Here is a 14,413-nt window from a genome sequence, read left to right as displayed (position 1 = left end):
TGTTAGAACATCCTAATTAGTAATATCCTTCTTGCAGATCTGTTTGAAGCAGAAGCTAAGCTAAATTAAAGCTCCAGAGAATGGAGAGTTGAGGGTTGATTGGGGGATTAATGGGAATAATGGGAAACCTATAGTTAATTATTTCTATTCATTTAAGAACTAGTTTATTTTGCTTTCAGTCCCAGAAGGCAGCGCTTGTAAAAATAGTACCGCTGATATAACTTTCAATCCATTTCTGCACAAATGGAGGAACTGAACCTTTTGTCATCTTCTCTTCTTCAGAGGTCAGGAGTTTTTGGTAGACCTGAGTGCCCTGACGTTTTATGATACAACTGAGTTTGACCAGTTGAGGAGACTGTCTACACCTGTCTGCACAAGTACTGACTCCAACTATAATACAGTCTGGAAATATTTCTGCAGGGATCACTTTGGCTGGAGAGAATATTCTGAGGTAATTTTCCTATTGCTGGGGGAATATACTGGGTTTGGTTGTGGAAATTTGCTTTGAAATTACCACTTAGTCAGGAAGCTTTAATTGGGTTTCTGCAACATGTTGAATCAGGTCAGTTAAAGACCTAATGGTTGTGTTTGTACTTCATGCTAGGCTTATTTAGCCTTATAACATGACTTCTCAGTTAGCTTTATAACATGACTTCTTTTTATGGCATAGTGAATTGCCCCTTTGGTTGATCTTAAGAGCCTTGAATGCTTGAAGGTGCTGTCCAGAGAACAGTAATTTTCTTAATACCAAAATAAGGGATGTGCTCAAAGGATTTACATACATATTATATTCATTTATTCATCTACTTCCTTGTATGAAGAAAGTGAGACTTTCAGGCAAAGTTGAGCCAGGCTGTTTCAAATTTACAAGGATACACAACATGTGGCATTTCATTTCTTAGGGAAATGTAATTCCCAGCATCCAGAGAAAATATGATCTATTGTGAAAGATCCTTCTTCTGGGTTGGGGTTGCTTTGATTTCAATGGTTTTAGATCTAGATGTCTACCATTAACTCAAGGCTTGTTGATTTGAGTGGGTCTGTCCTACCTATGAGCAGCTCATTATGTACGATCCCATTTCTATTAAAATTAGTAAGAAAGCTTGGCTGTGTTTGAAAGGAGGATGGAAGCGTTGGTTACTCTGATGAATAATTCTATGAAATAAAAAAGGTGAACATGAAATAGATTTTAAGTGATTTTTTTTATTTCAAACAGCCTGTAGTACGACTGATAGAAGAAGCCAACTATCGAGGGCTGGCAGAGGTCCGATTTGTTACATGGCACAATCGTTACATCCTGAACATTAAAGATGGCTTCCAGCAAAATGAATGTGTTCGAAGAGAAATCAAGAAGAGACCTCTCTTCCGCTCCTGTGTGATTCTCATGCCGTTTTTGCAGTAAGTATTGCAATCTTTTGTGTATCTCTTGGGGTCCTCAATAATAACCATGGGGTGGTGGCACAGGTATACAATATAAGTTGATTACGTAGCTTTAATACGTTTTTTGTCTTGGTCATAGTGTTAGCTGATTCTTTGTTTTTGTAAAACATCGTGTTCTTCCTTCCTGGTGCTTACATACCGCTAAAAGCTGCTGCCAACAACTAAAACCATGACAGCATCAATAAACAAACAATCTGTTCCTCCATCATGCACACACAAATGCATACTCAACATAATAGAAAGAGACACACAGAACAGACAGTGGCTTTGTTGAATGTTCTTCTAATACCACAGGTAGTCCTCATTCAAGGTTTACCCATTCAGTGAGTGTTGAAATTTACGATTGCACTGAATGAGGGTATTTGAGGTCAGTCCTTATAGTTGTGGCCATTGCAACATCCGTACAGTCACATGGTTGCAATTTCACAATTAAGACCCCCACAGCATCCCACAGTCGCATGAATTTGCTATCTGCATTGCCAGCTTCAAACAGGCAAAGTTAATGGAAAAGCCAACAGGAGGTCACAGATGGTGATTATTTGAGTGTAGGACACTGCAACCATGCAGAATTCACCTAATGACCGCAACAGGGGCAGCCTGAACTGCTGTCATAAGTTGGTATGATCATGTGATGTCACACCTTACATCCACATTACTTAGCAATGGAATTACTTGTCCTATCTGGACTGCAGATGCCAACAACTCTGCCTGGCAGTCCTCTCAGATGTCTTTCTTTTGACTGTAGATACTAATTGCATTGGTTTCTATTGAAGAAACACTGAACTGAATTGCGCTCCTGTTTTCTTCCCTCTTTTTTCTATTGAATTTCTATTAATCCTCTCTCTTTAAATGATTCTGCTCCTTTGACTAGCTACTAATCTGATTGGATTGTACAGGGTACACAGTTTTCACTTATGCTAAATGCAACAAACTAGCTTGAACGTAACTTTTTTTTTAAATAAGGGTAGAATTACACTAGCTTTACACAATTTGCTTTTGTTAAATTGGTAAAAGTATGCAGCCAGAAATGATTTTAAAAACTTGTAAAAATTCGATTTTAATAGAAAAAAACATTTGGGGAGCCTTTTTTGCATGGGCTGAAAAAGGACTTCCATTTTCAAGTCACTTTCCATTTCTCAGCAGTTTCTCCTGCTGTTTTTAAAATTTGTTTTCTGTTTTGTTGGGAACGAGGCAGGTTGGACTGCTGAACAGTTCAATGTAGAAGTGAACAACTTGCAAATATTTCTTTCTGGAAACATGACAATATATATTTTGACAACATTACTGTGGCATACACTTATTTTGGAATTGAATCCTAATTCTTTGGATGGCTTTTCTTGTAACACCATTAGTTGGATCCAGTCAAATTTGCACTCAAGTTCCCTTTAAATTCCTTTGAAAAACCAGTTATATTTAGCATGAACCACATTGACTTTGAAAGGACCAAAAATGGAATTGACCTCACCTGGATCTAGCTCTTTCTGGTGCATTATTTGCTTTCTAAGAGCTAGTTAATAGGCATTTGGCATTGCCGTCGTTCAGCACATATACATATACATATACACATATATAGCTCTATTGAGAGCATCAGATTTAAAATTAGTGGAATAAAAATAGTTTCATTGTTGGTGTCTACCACTGATCATCCAACCAAAGAGAAAATGTGGTTATTTTAAAGGAGAAAATTGCTGATCTTTCAACAAGCATCAATTAGTTGTGATGGGGGTTTTTAATTACTGCGGCAGTTTGCTGGGAGACAAACTCTGCCAAGCCCTCTACTTCCAGGAAATTCCTGACCTTTCTCTTGTCTAGGAGACAAGAGAGATTAGCCATTCTTTGTTTAACTTAACCAATAGGGGAAGAGTTAATAGAGGATGTGAATTTGAGCAAAAGTGACCAATGAATGCTGAAATTCCATTTAGGATGGGACACTAAGCAGAATGCAATTAAAGGTTTAAATTTTAACATAACACTGATTAAAACAAGGATTAATAGGATTATATGACAGCAAAAGGAATAGGGAAAGGGAATTCAAGATGGGTAGGAATGGGAATTCCTAAAAATAACATACCGTAACTAAAAACTCAGTTGGGGATAATTACAATAACTACAGTGGAAGCAAATAATGTAGTTATAAAGTGAAAATCTGAAAAAAAACACCAAAAACAAACCTGTGTGTTTATGCATATACGGTATAAAGGAGCTTGAAAGAAGAATAGGTCACCAAAGGCAACAATATGCAAGTAGCCCAAATTTGTAGAGATCGGGTCAAGATAACTAAAATTCAGATATAAGGTACCCGTAGGAAACATGTTAATAACAACTAAGAGTATTTCATCAGATACCTTCTAAATGTAAGAAATATGCATTCCACCAAACAGTTAGGAAAACCTAGTTGAGGAAAGAATCTCTCTCAGATTGGGCTTGACAGAAATATACTGTAAGTGAGAGTATTTACTGACCTAAATGAAACAATTCCTTCTAGGTCAGAGATACTTGCATTCTAGGATACAGAAGTAACCTGGCAATAGTCTGGCCAAAACTCTATAAAAGGAGCATGGACAGAGTTCAAAATAACACAAACCTGGGAAAGGAAAATATATTCCTGTCTTACAAAATGAGAAAAGGAAGGATACAAGATACGGACTATCAATCAGTCTGACATTGCTATATGGGAAGATCCCAAAATAGGTTATGAGACATAGATCTGTAAAAATTATGCAGATTGTTAAGAATTCAGCATGGATTTCTTGGGAACAAATCTTATTTTCAGATTGGGGAACTTCCTTAGTTGAGGGAAGGCTGTGGAGATAATAAATCTAGACCTCAGCAAAATATCTGACAAAGTACTCATGACGTGGTTTAGCAAGAATGGGATGGAGGGTATATTTATTTATCGGATTCGTAGCCAACTTGAAAGCTGTATTAAAGAGTAAGTCATCAGTGGTTCTTCATCAAACTGCTATGCCTTGTGGTTTAATTCAAGACACAAGAGTCTTAAGTATTTTCATTAATAACTTCAGCGAAGAGATAATGCTTACCAAAGTTCAGATAACAGAAAAGGATCACTAACACATTAGAAGACCAAAACGTTCAGCATCAGGGTGAGAGGTTAGAGCATCATTTCTTAAACTTTTTCTTTTAGCACCCTTCCCACTTTTAAAAATTATGGAGGAACCCCAAACAGCTTTCTGTATAGGTTATATTTATCAATATTGTTGGTGGTATTAAAAATATTGTAATAAATAGTATTTAATAGTATTAAAATAAAATTGATGTATTTATTGAATATTCATTTATAAAATCATGTAAAAATAACAACCCATTAGATATTAGCATAAATAAAACATTTTTCATGAAATCTCCCTCTATTTTTTGACAAATAAAAGTAAATAATGAAAAGAGTGACATGTTTTAAATTTTTGCAACTACCTTCAATATTTGGCAAATTGTTTTTATTTTGTGACCCCTGAAAAGGTCTTGGAGGACTCCCAGGAGTTCTGGGACCATGCTTTTAAGAAACACTGGGTTAGAGAAATGGACTGAAAATAATAGGTTGAAACTGTGCAATAGTTTTTAAGAGAAAGAAATCAAATGTGTAGGTTTGCGACAGGGTTGGTTGACTTACAGATACCCTATTAATTCCTTTTCTTTCATTTCTCTCCAAATTTCTCCAGGACACTTAGTGGCAACATGGCAGTGCCAATGACAGAATCTATCCCATCACAAGTTTTATCCCCAAGTGCTGTTACCTCTCCTGGTTTCTATCCAGAAACGTGGATTAGCATGGACCCAGCTCAGGACTTTATCCAAGTGCCTGTTTCAAAGGAAGACAAAAGCTACAGAACCATTTATAATCTCTTTCATAAGACTGTGCCCGAGACCAAATATAAAATCTTGAAAATACTGCGAGTTCAAAACCAGTTTTTGTGGGAGAAGTACAAGAGGTAGGTCAAGATCAGATAAATAATCTCCGGTTTTGGGACAGGTGGGACAATAATAGTGACATCTCTTGAAAACGAATTTTTTTTACTGCCAATGCCTTCAACAAGAGAGCCGTTATGATCTAGTGGTTAAAGTACCAGGCTAGAAAGTAGAAGTCTGTGAGTTTTAGGCCTGCCTTACCCATGAAAGCTTGCTGGGTGGCCTTAGATCAATCACAAACACTCATCCCAACTCACCTGGCAAGGATTGTTGTTTGGGAGGAAACTAGGAGGAGAAAAGTTAGTTGTGTTCGGTGCCTTGAATTATTTGTAAAAATAACAAAAATGGCATATAAATTAAATAATTAAACAAAACTTGCTCCTTAAATTGGGCAGTTGCTGCACCACCTTATATATTGACCTAGACGTCTATGAAGAGCTTGTCCTTAGAAACACAAACAAGGACTTCAGCTACATTGGAGTGGGGAAAATTGCAGGCAGAAGCTGTCTGTAGGGAAATATGAGGAATGGCCATTTGTTGTGTGCAAATCGTTCAGAAGGAGTGCCGCCTAGACAGAAAAAGTGGCTCCTGCTTTGCTGAAAGCTACCCTCTGAACTAAAACCTGCATCTCTTTTTCAACCTATGAAAGAGGCCTTTTGTTGAAGCACCAGCCTTCATGATGAACAGCTGTTTTGTTTGGCCTGATTGAATTTGAATAGAGCTTCCTGGCTTCTCTCATTTTGTTAAGTTGGCACCATGTTTTAGCTTCTAACCCAAAACTGAGAAAAGCAGAAATCCCAGTGATATATCCTACAAATAGAGCTACAAAATCAAATTTTATTTGCTCCCCCCCCCCCCGGAATATCACCTCTATATATTGTACTGTATGCTGATAGTAAAATAACCATCTGGGATGGGGGAAAGTAGCATTTTCTGTTTAAAAAAAAACACCACTAAAGTAAATTAATGTTATGGTAGAGCCAAGTATTCTAGTTCCCAGCTTTCCCTCTGAAAGGGTACAGATTAGCAACTTACAATTGTTTGCTAAATCTTAGTCACATTTGACTATTTTGTCAGGATTAATGCTCTCCTTAAGAAGAAAGGCAGGTGGTAGACCCAGGAGACGAGTTTTGCAATGCTACTATTCCTGCATTTTATAATTAGGTTCTGTATTGCTAGAACTTTTCACCATTTCATTTAAGCATGGTACAAACATGGCCTGGCATTGTTTTTCTTTCTGCCATGTCAGTGGGGTTGCCTCCATCTCATTCCTAGCCTACAAGTAAGGCAGGTCTACAAGTAGTCTTGAATTTATGACTGTAATTTAGCCTGGAATTACAGTTGCTGTGGTCATAAGTCAAGCACCCACATGACCAGAAGTAATTTTCTACCCTTTTTGCAGCAATCATTAAGTAAATTGATGTTAAGCAAACCCCTTCCTTTGAGTAGGCCTTTTTTTTTGCAGAAGCAGGCAAAAAAAACAAACATGCTTCACAGTCACATGACCACAGAAGGCCAGGGCCGATTGTAAACTGACCTGCCTGACATGCAATCACATGAATGTAAGGGAGCAGCCTGATCATTTATGATAGCTAAAGTCCTTTTTGGGCCCTAAAGCACTCATTCCATGGCCATCATAACTTCAAATGGTCGTAAAACATATGGTCATTAAGGGACAACTACCTGTACACCATCTTTTAGCTTTACTAATGTGAAAGTAGTGTTTCCTCCTTTAAACTGTATGGTATTCACAGAAGTTGCAAAGCATGTAAAGACTTATGTATACTTACCCATTAAGTAAGCCTACACTTCCCTTTTAACCCAACGCTGCAATGTTTGGTGTCATTTTGCTTCTCTAAAGAGTTGTGCTATATTAGGGATCTAGGAGAACTGTGCAGTGGTGCTAGACCTCTCAACCACATGCAGTAAAACTGCTTTGGTCCCTCCTGAAGAAGAAATCATGGTGCTTTGAAATTTAACAACCTTAATTTTATCTAACTGAGGTGATGACAGAATTAGATGTAGAAAGAGAATCACAGGAAACAGCTTAGGCATGGCAAGTATAGGCCAGTAGTAATCATTCTTGTTGCAAGACTGTGATTGGTCTTATTGGCAGATGCCATTCAACAGAGAAAACTAGTGGAATCAGCCGATTTCTTTGGTTTTTCACATTCTGTGTGTGCAAAGATCAGGCAATACCATTTGGCAACAAATCAAAACAGGCACAAAGGAAGCAGGATAAGCATTGGCAATGGGAACAATTATTAAGGATAGCTAAGAGCACCAGATAAGCAGTGGGGAAAGCAAGTCACCCAGTCCTCCAGACATGAATCGAGGAGAGCTTTGGAGATTATTTCAGGCAAAGACATACCACTCAAGCTCCAAGGTCTACCAAATGTCTTGCTCTTTTTAAGTTCCATTGGGCAGAGTTTAACATTTAGGAATTTGAAAAGATATACCTATATATGTGTCTATATTTCATTTCCAGGAAAAAAGAATACATGTCTAAAAAAATGACTGGGTTAGACAAGATTATGAATGAAAGACATTTGTTCCATGGGACCTCCCAAGACGTGGTAGATGGTATCTGCAAGCACAACTTTGACCCTCGGGTATGTGGGAAACACGCCACCATGTTCGGGCAAGGTAGCTACTTTGCTCGGAAAGCCAGCTACTCCCATAATTTCTCCAAGCGGTCACCCAAAGGGATCCACTACATGTTTTTGGCAAAAGTACTGACCGGAAAGTACACAGTAGGGAACCACACCATGAGAAGACCTCCACCTGTGAACCCTGCCAGCATCACCAGTGATCTGTATGATTCCTGTGTGGACAACTACTTTGAACCACAGATTTTTGTTATTTTTAACGATGACCAGAGTTACCCTTATTTTGTTATCCAATATGAAGAAGTTAGTAACACTGTTATCATCTGAGAGAGACAGAGCGAAATAATTTCCATTGGTAAATTATTGTTGTTAATGGACTTTAATTTGCTGTTTGTAGAATGGACCCCTTTTTTTAGGGGGAGAAGAAATTCAGTTTTGGAAGGAATCCAGTTTTGGAAGTTTTAATAAAGGTATTGAGGAACGGGGAGGGGAAAAATAACCTTTTTAACAAAAAAAAAAGGAAAAATAATCCTGAAAAGACCAATTGTGCAAATTGTAAATATTTTCCATTGTTTATAGCTAAGAAGAAAAAACTGTGCCTTTTGTTATAAACACTATTTATGTTAGTAAATTTAATGTTTTAAAAACTTAATAGTGTGATCCAGTGATATCTTGAAAACTTGTCATTTGTCTGTCTCGAATGCTTGCTGTTCTGAAGTTGTCAGAACATCTTATCTGTCCTCTTTCTTGGGCTTTTGGAGGTACTTGATCCTTTACTGTGAAATGCTTCACTTTTGAATTGTATCTCGAGAACAGGTGTGGCTGCATCACAGCTCTGCACCTGTACAGGTATCTACTGACAATATGCCCAAGTGCAATACATTATCTGCTTCCCTAGAAGGGACAGGTTTGGGGATTCAGTTCCTCCCACAGAAAACAGACTAATATCAGGAAGGGAAAGCCAACTGGTTCATACAAACTCTTCATTTTCTCATGGCTCCTTTCCCTCTATTTTAAGTGTTCAACAGTTGGGGGTTTTCATGAATGAGAAGAGATGGCTAAGAGATAAAGACAACAAAAGGACATTCTTGGGGAGATGATACAATTGATTTATACTTAGAAAGGGTTTGTTTTCCTGTTTTTCTTTTGAATGGGAACACACAAAAGCCTGTGTGAGATATAAACCTAATTTCAAGTTCATTGGATAGCAGCTTGTTTGACAATGAGTCCACCATTGTGGAAACTAGTTGTACACCTTGCATCCATATTTTTCTGCTAATTTCACCAGTTGATAATGGCCCTAATTAAGAAGTAAGGGTGGGTCTATGCACAAGCAACAACCATTGTTTTAATATCTACTGGAAAGCAGCAGATTGTGTGTGTGTGTGTGTGTGTGTACATATATTCATAGGAAAAAGTGTTAGGTCTCTGAAAAGCACAAACTATATGCATTCTGCTCAACTGAATCTTAAACTGGATTGAAACTTTTGCACTATGACAGACAGTATCCTATAAGAATATGAATATAAAAAAAATTGAGATGAAGGAAAAAAGATCCCGTGTGGCGTAAGTTCCAAATTCAGCCAATTCATTTATTTTTTCATCCAGAAGCTGATGCCCTTGTGTGTTTTAACTTTTTTTTTAAATTGTTCTCATTTTCCTTTCTCCCTCAATATTTTGTCAAGCTACTCTTCCTGTGTTATCTAGAATGTTATCCGGCTTTTCAAAATGAAAGAAGTTAGTTGCATTGAGATTGCCAAAACCTCTCCCTTGCCTACTTAGGTAATGCATTTCCAGCTGTGCCCTAAATTATTCAGTTGCAACTGTAACGTTTCATGGATTAATCCCGCTTCTTTGGCATGCAGTTGTTAAGGTGTAGGGGTTTGCCAAGATGCAGTGAAAAGGGGTCTGAAAAAGAAAGGCCTACATTTTAGATAATTTGGTACAAAATACTAAAGCTTATCCATGCAAAACGAAATTCCATTCTTGGAACTGAAGGTAAGTCCTGGACCTTTAACCTTTTAAATGATGAAAGGAAAATCTCTCAAACTGCAAGGGGCCAGCATTTGGCAACAGCTGTATTTTTAAAGAATGTCTCTAGTGTTAGATCCAATTATTTGTACTCAGAAATAGCCCCCTGAACAATAAATAAGTGCAGGAAGCAGCCCAGTGCTGTTTGAAGTTGTTCCTTGCTAGAAGTCAAAGGTAAATTGGATGTTAGAAAATGAGGTGAATAAATAGAATAATTTGACAAAGAGGGTTTTGTGATAGCCATCACCGTGGTTAGACAACCCTTCTCCTTCCAACAGCCTTATGAAAATTAGCTTGCTCTCAAAATTCCAAGTTTGACACATTGTCTGCTCACCTGATCTTTTCACTATATTTCATGGAATTAAATTCCATTGTTAACATGACTCTGGCCATCCTCAGCATTCAGATTTATTGGATCACAGTGGCAGGTCATGGTATTTTCAAGAGCAAGAGAGAGAGAGAGAAAATATCCATTATATTAAATAGAACCAAACATCACTCTTTTTTTTAAATGAGAAGATAATTGCACACTTTTGTAGCAAAACTGCTTATTTCTACCTACTTGAGAACTCATTGTGAGCATTATGGTATTCATAGTTGTTAGGGAAACAATGTATATATATCACATTTTAAAATTCCTTGCTAATTTCTTAATGGAATTCTTGTCTTATAGATTTTTTTATCTTTTCTAAAATAATATTTATATGAGATTGATTTTAAAATGAAGGGCAAGCCAGCTGCCAGTCAACGTGGCATAGTCTTCACTTCTGCTCGACTATAATCACTGAAGCAGGCTAAAATAATGCTAACATTGGCCAGGTGTTTTCCGTTTGTTCAGAAGTGAGAAGTAATGCTTTCCCCACCCAGTCAAAGTTTGGAGTTCATAATATTTATTATGGCTGTGGTCTTACAACATGGTTCATTTTATCATGCTTGCAAATAAACGATGATTAGGTTTATCCAACATTCAAACTCGCAAATAAGCAAGTATAGTACTATAGAGAATTATTCTTGATTGTCAAAAGACCATGATTGTGTTGCTTGCTTTACATTTACATTGTCCAAATGTTTATTTGTTATTTATTTGAATACTATAGTCCTACATCCATCTATCTGAAAATCTCTGGGTAGTTTATACTACATAAAATATGCATTATACTTATGTCCCTAATATAAACTTATATTACAACCTGCATTCTTAATGAGACATGAAGTAATGGGGGGGGGGAGGGAATTGTATTTCAGCTGTCCCGACTGCATGCCTGCATACTTTTCACTGCAAAACTAAGCTGTTTCAAGAGTTCAGGAAGTAATAATGAAAGGAGCATGGGGGCCCTAGTTTGTACTGTTCCCACTCATTGAACTGGGATTAGCAGGGATCAGATGAGACTTTTCAGTGGCATACAGAGATCTGAAATGAGGATTCCACCCAGGCTGCCTTCCCAGTAATGGCAACATCCAGGTTGGCATTAGGACATACAACAGATGGCTCCTTTATCCCTAGATATCTATCTTATTCTCTGGCTTAGCTGCTTAGAGCCAAGCAGCATACAATAGTACAACTTTTGTTGGATTCCTATTGCTTCAGGCTGCTGCTGCAGGATCACATGCTTAAATGTTTTCCCATGCAAATTGCTCTCTGGAGGAGAGCAATAGATTTTTTATATTGATGGGCTGTGCCATGTTATGCTTTCTGCTACTCGTGGAGATGAATTCTTAAGGGAGTCAACTGAAATGTATATATCACAACCTCTAGTAAGGCCTCCATCATCTGTTTGTTTCAGCAAGAAAGGTATCGGGGTCTAATCAAACTAACATATTAAACACAGATACAGCAGACAAAATTCTAAAGGATGGATTTACAGGCATACAAACTTCCAGATGTTAAAATGTATGACCATATCATGCAAATGTCTTGACTTATGTATCTGCATCCTATGTTGGGATGAGAACACATGTGAGTACATAATGGCAGCATTTGTGCAATATATATACTGCATTCTAACCATTGCACCTGGTGGCACAGTGGCTAGAGTGCACTATTTCAGGCAATTCTGCCCACAGCCTAGAATTCAATCCTGATGGGACTCAAACTTGACTCAGCCTTCCATCTGAGGTCGGTAAAATAAGGATCCAGATTGTTGGGGGCAATAAGCTGACAGTGTTAACTGTCCAGAGAGTGCTGTAAAGCATTATGGGGCGGTATATAAGTCCAAGTACTCTTGTTCTTGCTATGATATTGTCGTCATAGTTTGCTGTTGGATCGACTTAGACTGCATTATCTCTGTGTTATACAAATAGGTTGATACAAATAGGTTATACAAATAGGGAGTACATAATGGCAGCATGGCCAGACTACAGCAATGCAGACCTGAGTGCACTTTAAGTGCTCATGTAGGACTACTACTTTGCTGTCCAAGCTCCAAAGAGGTTTCAGAGCTGGTTAGAGCCCAAAAGCCCAGAGCTGGTTAGAGCCCAAAATTGTTTATTTCTACCTACTTGAGAACTCATTGTGAGCATTATGGTATTCATAGTTGTTAGGGAAACAATGTATGTATATCACATTTTAAAATTCTTTGCTAATTTCTTAATGGAATTCTTGTCTTATAGATTTTTTTATCTTTTTTCTAAAATAATATTTATATGAGATTGATTTTAAAATGAAGGGCAAGCCAGCTGCCAGTCAACGTGGCATAGTCTTCACTTCTGCTCGACTATAATCACTGAAGCAGGCTAAAATAATGCTACAATCCTCCATGACACAGAACTGAATTACACACAGAACTACTGAACTACTTTTCTGTATATTCCTGATACTCTTAATAGGATAAGTATAGTTCAGGTGACTTTCTTAAGAAAAGACCCAGACTTACCACCTAGACCAGGGGTATCAAACTGCCAGCCCACTGCCCGGTTGCATCATGCGGAGGCCGCACCACCCCAGCTCTGGCAATGCAAAAAAAAGTCTCGATATATCACGACACATCCCACGACACGGCGAGTTTGACACCTGTGATCTAGATCATGGCTTCCCTATTTGTGTGAATTGGGCAGTACTGTATTGTAAATTACAGATAAAATAGAATAAAATAGTCTCCTTTCCCACATGCCAGGGATAAGCAATGTAACAGTACCCTTCACTTGTTCTCAATTTCAACTCCATCTAATGCAACTAATATGGCCAATGATAAGGAATTATGGCAGCTGTTATCTGAAACATTTGTAGGGTTTCAAGTTACCTTGCCAAAGCAATCCCCATTTAGAATTATTGCCACTTTTGTTGTTGTTAATGGGCTTTTTATCTGAAGATAGTATTTGTTCCTGAATATTGGAGACATTTGTTTGCAATGATTTTTTTTCTGAGAAAACCACAGATGCGTGTTCAGCAGCACTTATCACAGAACACCTGGCTTCTATTTTATTGCTTTTCTTTTCAGTTCACTACACTGTGCTTTGCCCAAATGATAGGCCTCAATTTCCTTTGTACAGAAAGCAGATTGTGTGATAGATGGATGAACCACCATCTGTAACGATTCTTATCTTCATTTCTCCACACACACTACCTGTACCTAGAGAAGGAAACATTTAACTTTCATAGTTTTTCCCCAATGTTCACAGGACGTGATTTTCACAGACGTTTAAAAAAAAGTTATCTGTTGCTTGGTATGGAAAATATTTCTTGTAGCTAAGGTTGTTAAAGGTTGAAGGTAAATTTTAACTAAGTGGACTGTTAAAAAACACACCCTTTTTATTGAACAAGCAATTTGTGGAATCTGGGCAGTAAAGTAACCCCACTAGAACAAAGTGCAGGAAAATCTATGAATGTTTGTGGGCTGGAGTTTGTCCACAATGTCAATCTTTTTTTAAAAAAATAATCAGTAGGAGATAGATAGCAATGAAAGGATAATGCAAGAATTGACTGGGATCAAATAGCAACTTATACACGAGACTCCATGGGTTATATGCTTCACAGAGACAATCATACTGTTCAGTGGTGAGATTCAGCCAGTTTGCATCACTTCGGCAGAACCGGTAGCTAATTTTTTGTTGCCCATGCCCAGAATGGACTTCTGGAAATGGCATCCACATAGAGAACCAGTTGTTCACATATTTGAATCCCACCACTGATTCTGTTCCTGATCACAAATTTCTTGAAACTTTGGAGGAAGAAAAGTGTGTAAACCTAAGCTTGAAAAGCAAAAAGTACAGCTTCTCAGCTGAAGAAGCAGTTATTTCAAACTTGCAGAAGAACTGACTTCCTTGCGATATGCCAGGGCTACACACTGAGGCTTAATGGAGCATGAAAACATTAGATGTATTTGTGGGATGTATCCACCGAATCCAATCAAACTGATTGTGAATGTGACAGAAGAAAGAAAAGAAATGAAGTATGCAAAGGCTGTATTCAT

The 14,413-nt window shown here is 37.7% G+C and overlaps 1 protein-coding gene across 1 annotated transcript in view; it reads left to right on the top strand.

Moving 5' to 3' along the window:
* Positions 1-8,625, top strand: part of TIPARP (TCDD inducible poly(ADP-ribose) polymerase) — a 35,849-nt gene extending 27,224 nt beyond the window's left edge. The window contains exons 3-6 of the mRNA XM_081329335.1: positions 283-451; positions 1,217-1,398; positions 5,118-5,387; positions 7,853-8,625. Of these exons, the coding sequence (XP_081185461.1) occupies positions 283-451; positions 1,217-1,398; positions 5,118-5,387; positions 7,853-8,300 (1,069 nt within the window). The 3' untranslated portion in view covers positions 8,301-8,625. The remainder of the gene's footprint in view (positions 1-282; positions 452-1,216; positions 1,399-5,117; positions 5,388-7,852) is intronic.
* The last annotated feature ends 5,788 nt before the right edge of the window (positions 8,626-14,413 follow it).

Source organism: Vipera berus, assembly GCF_964194415.1.
Source record: "Vipera berus genome assembly, chromosome: 5".
NCBI classification, from domain to species: domain Eukaryota; kingdom Metazoa; phylum Chordata; class Lepidosauria; order Squamata; family Viperidae; genus Vipera; species Vipera berus.
This window is presented reverse-complemented; position numbering and strand designations above follow the sequence as displayed.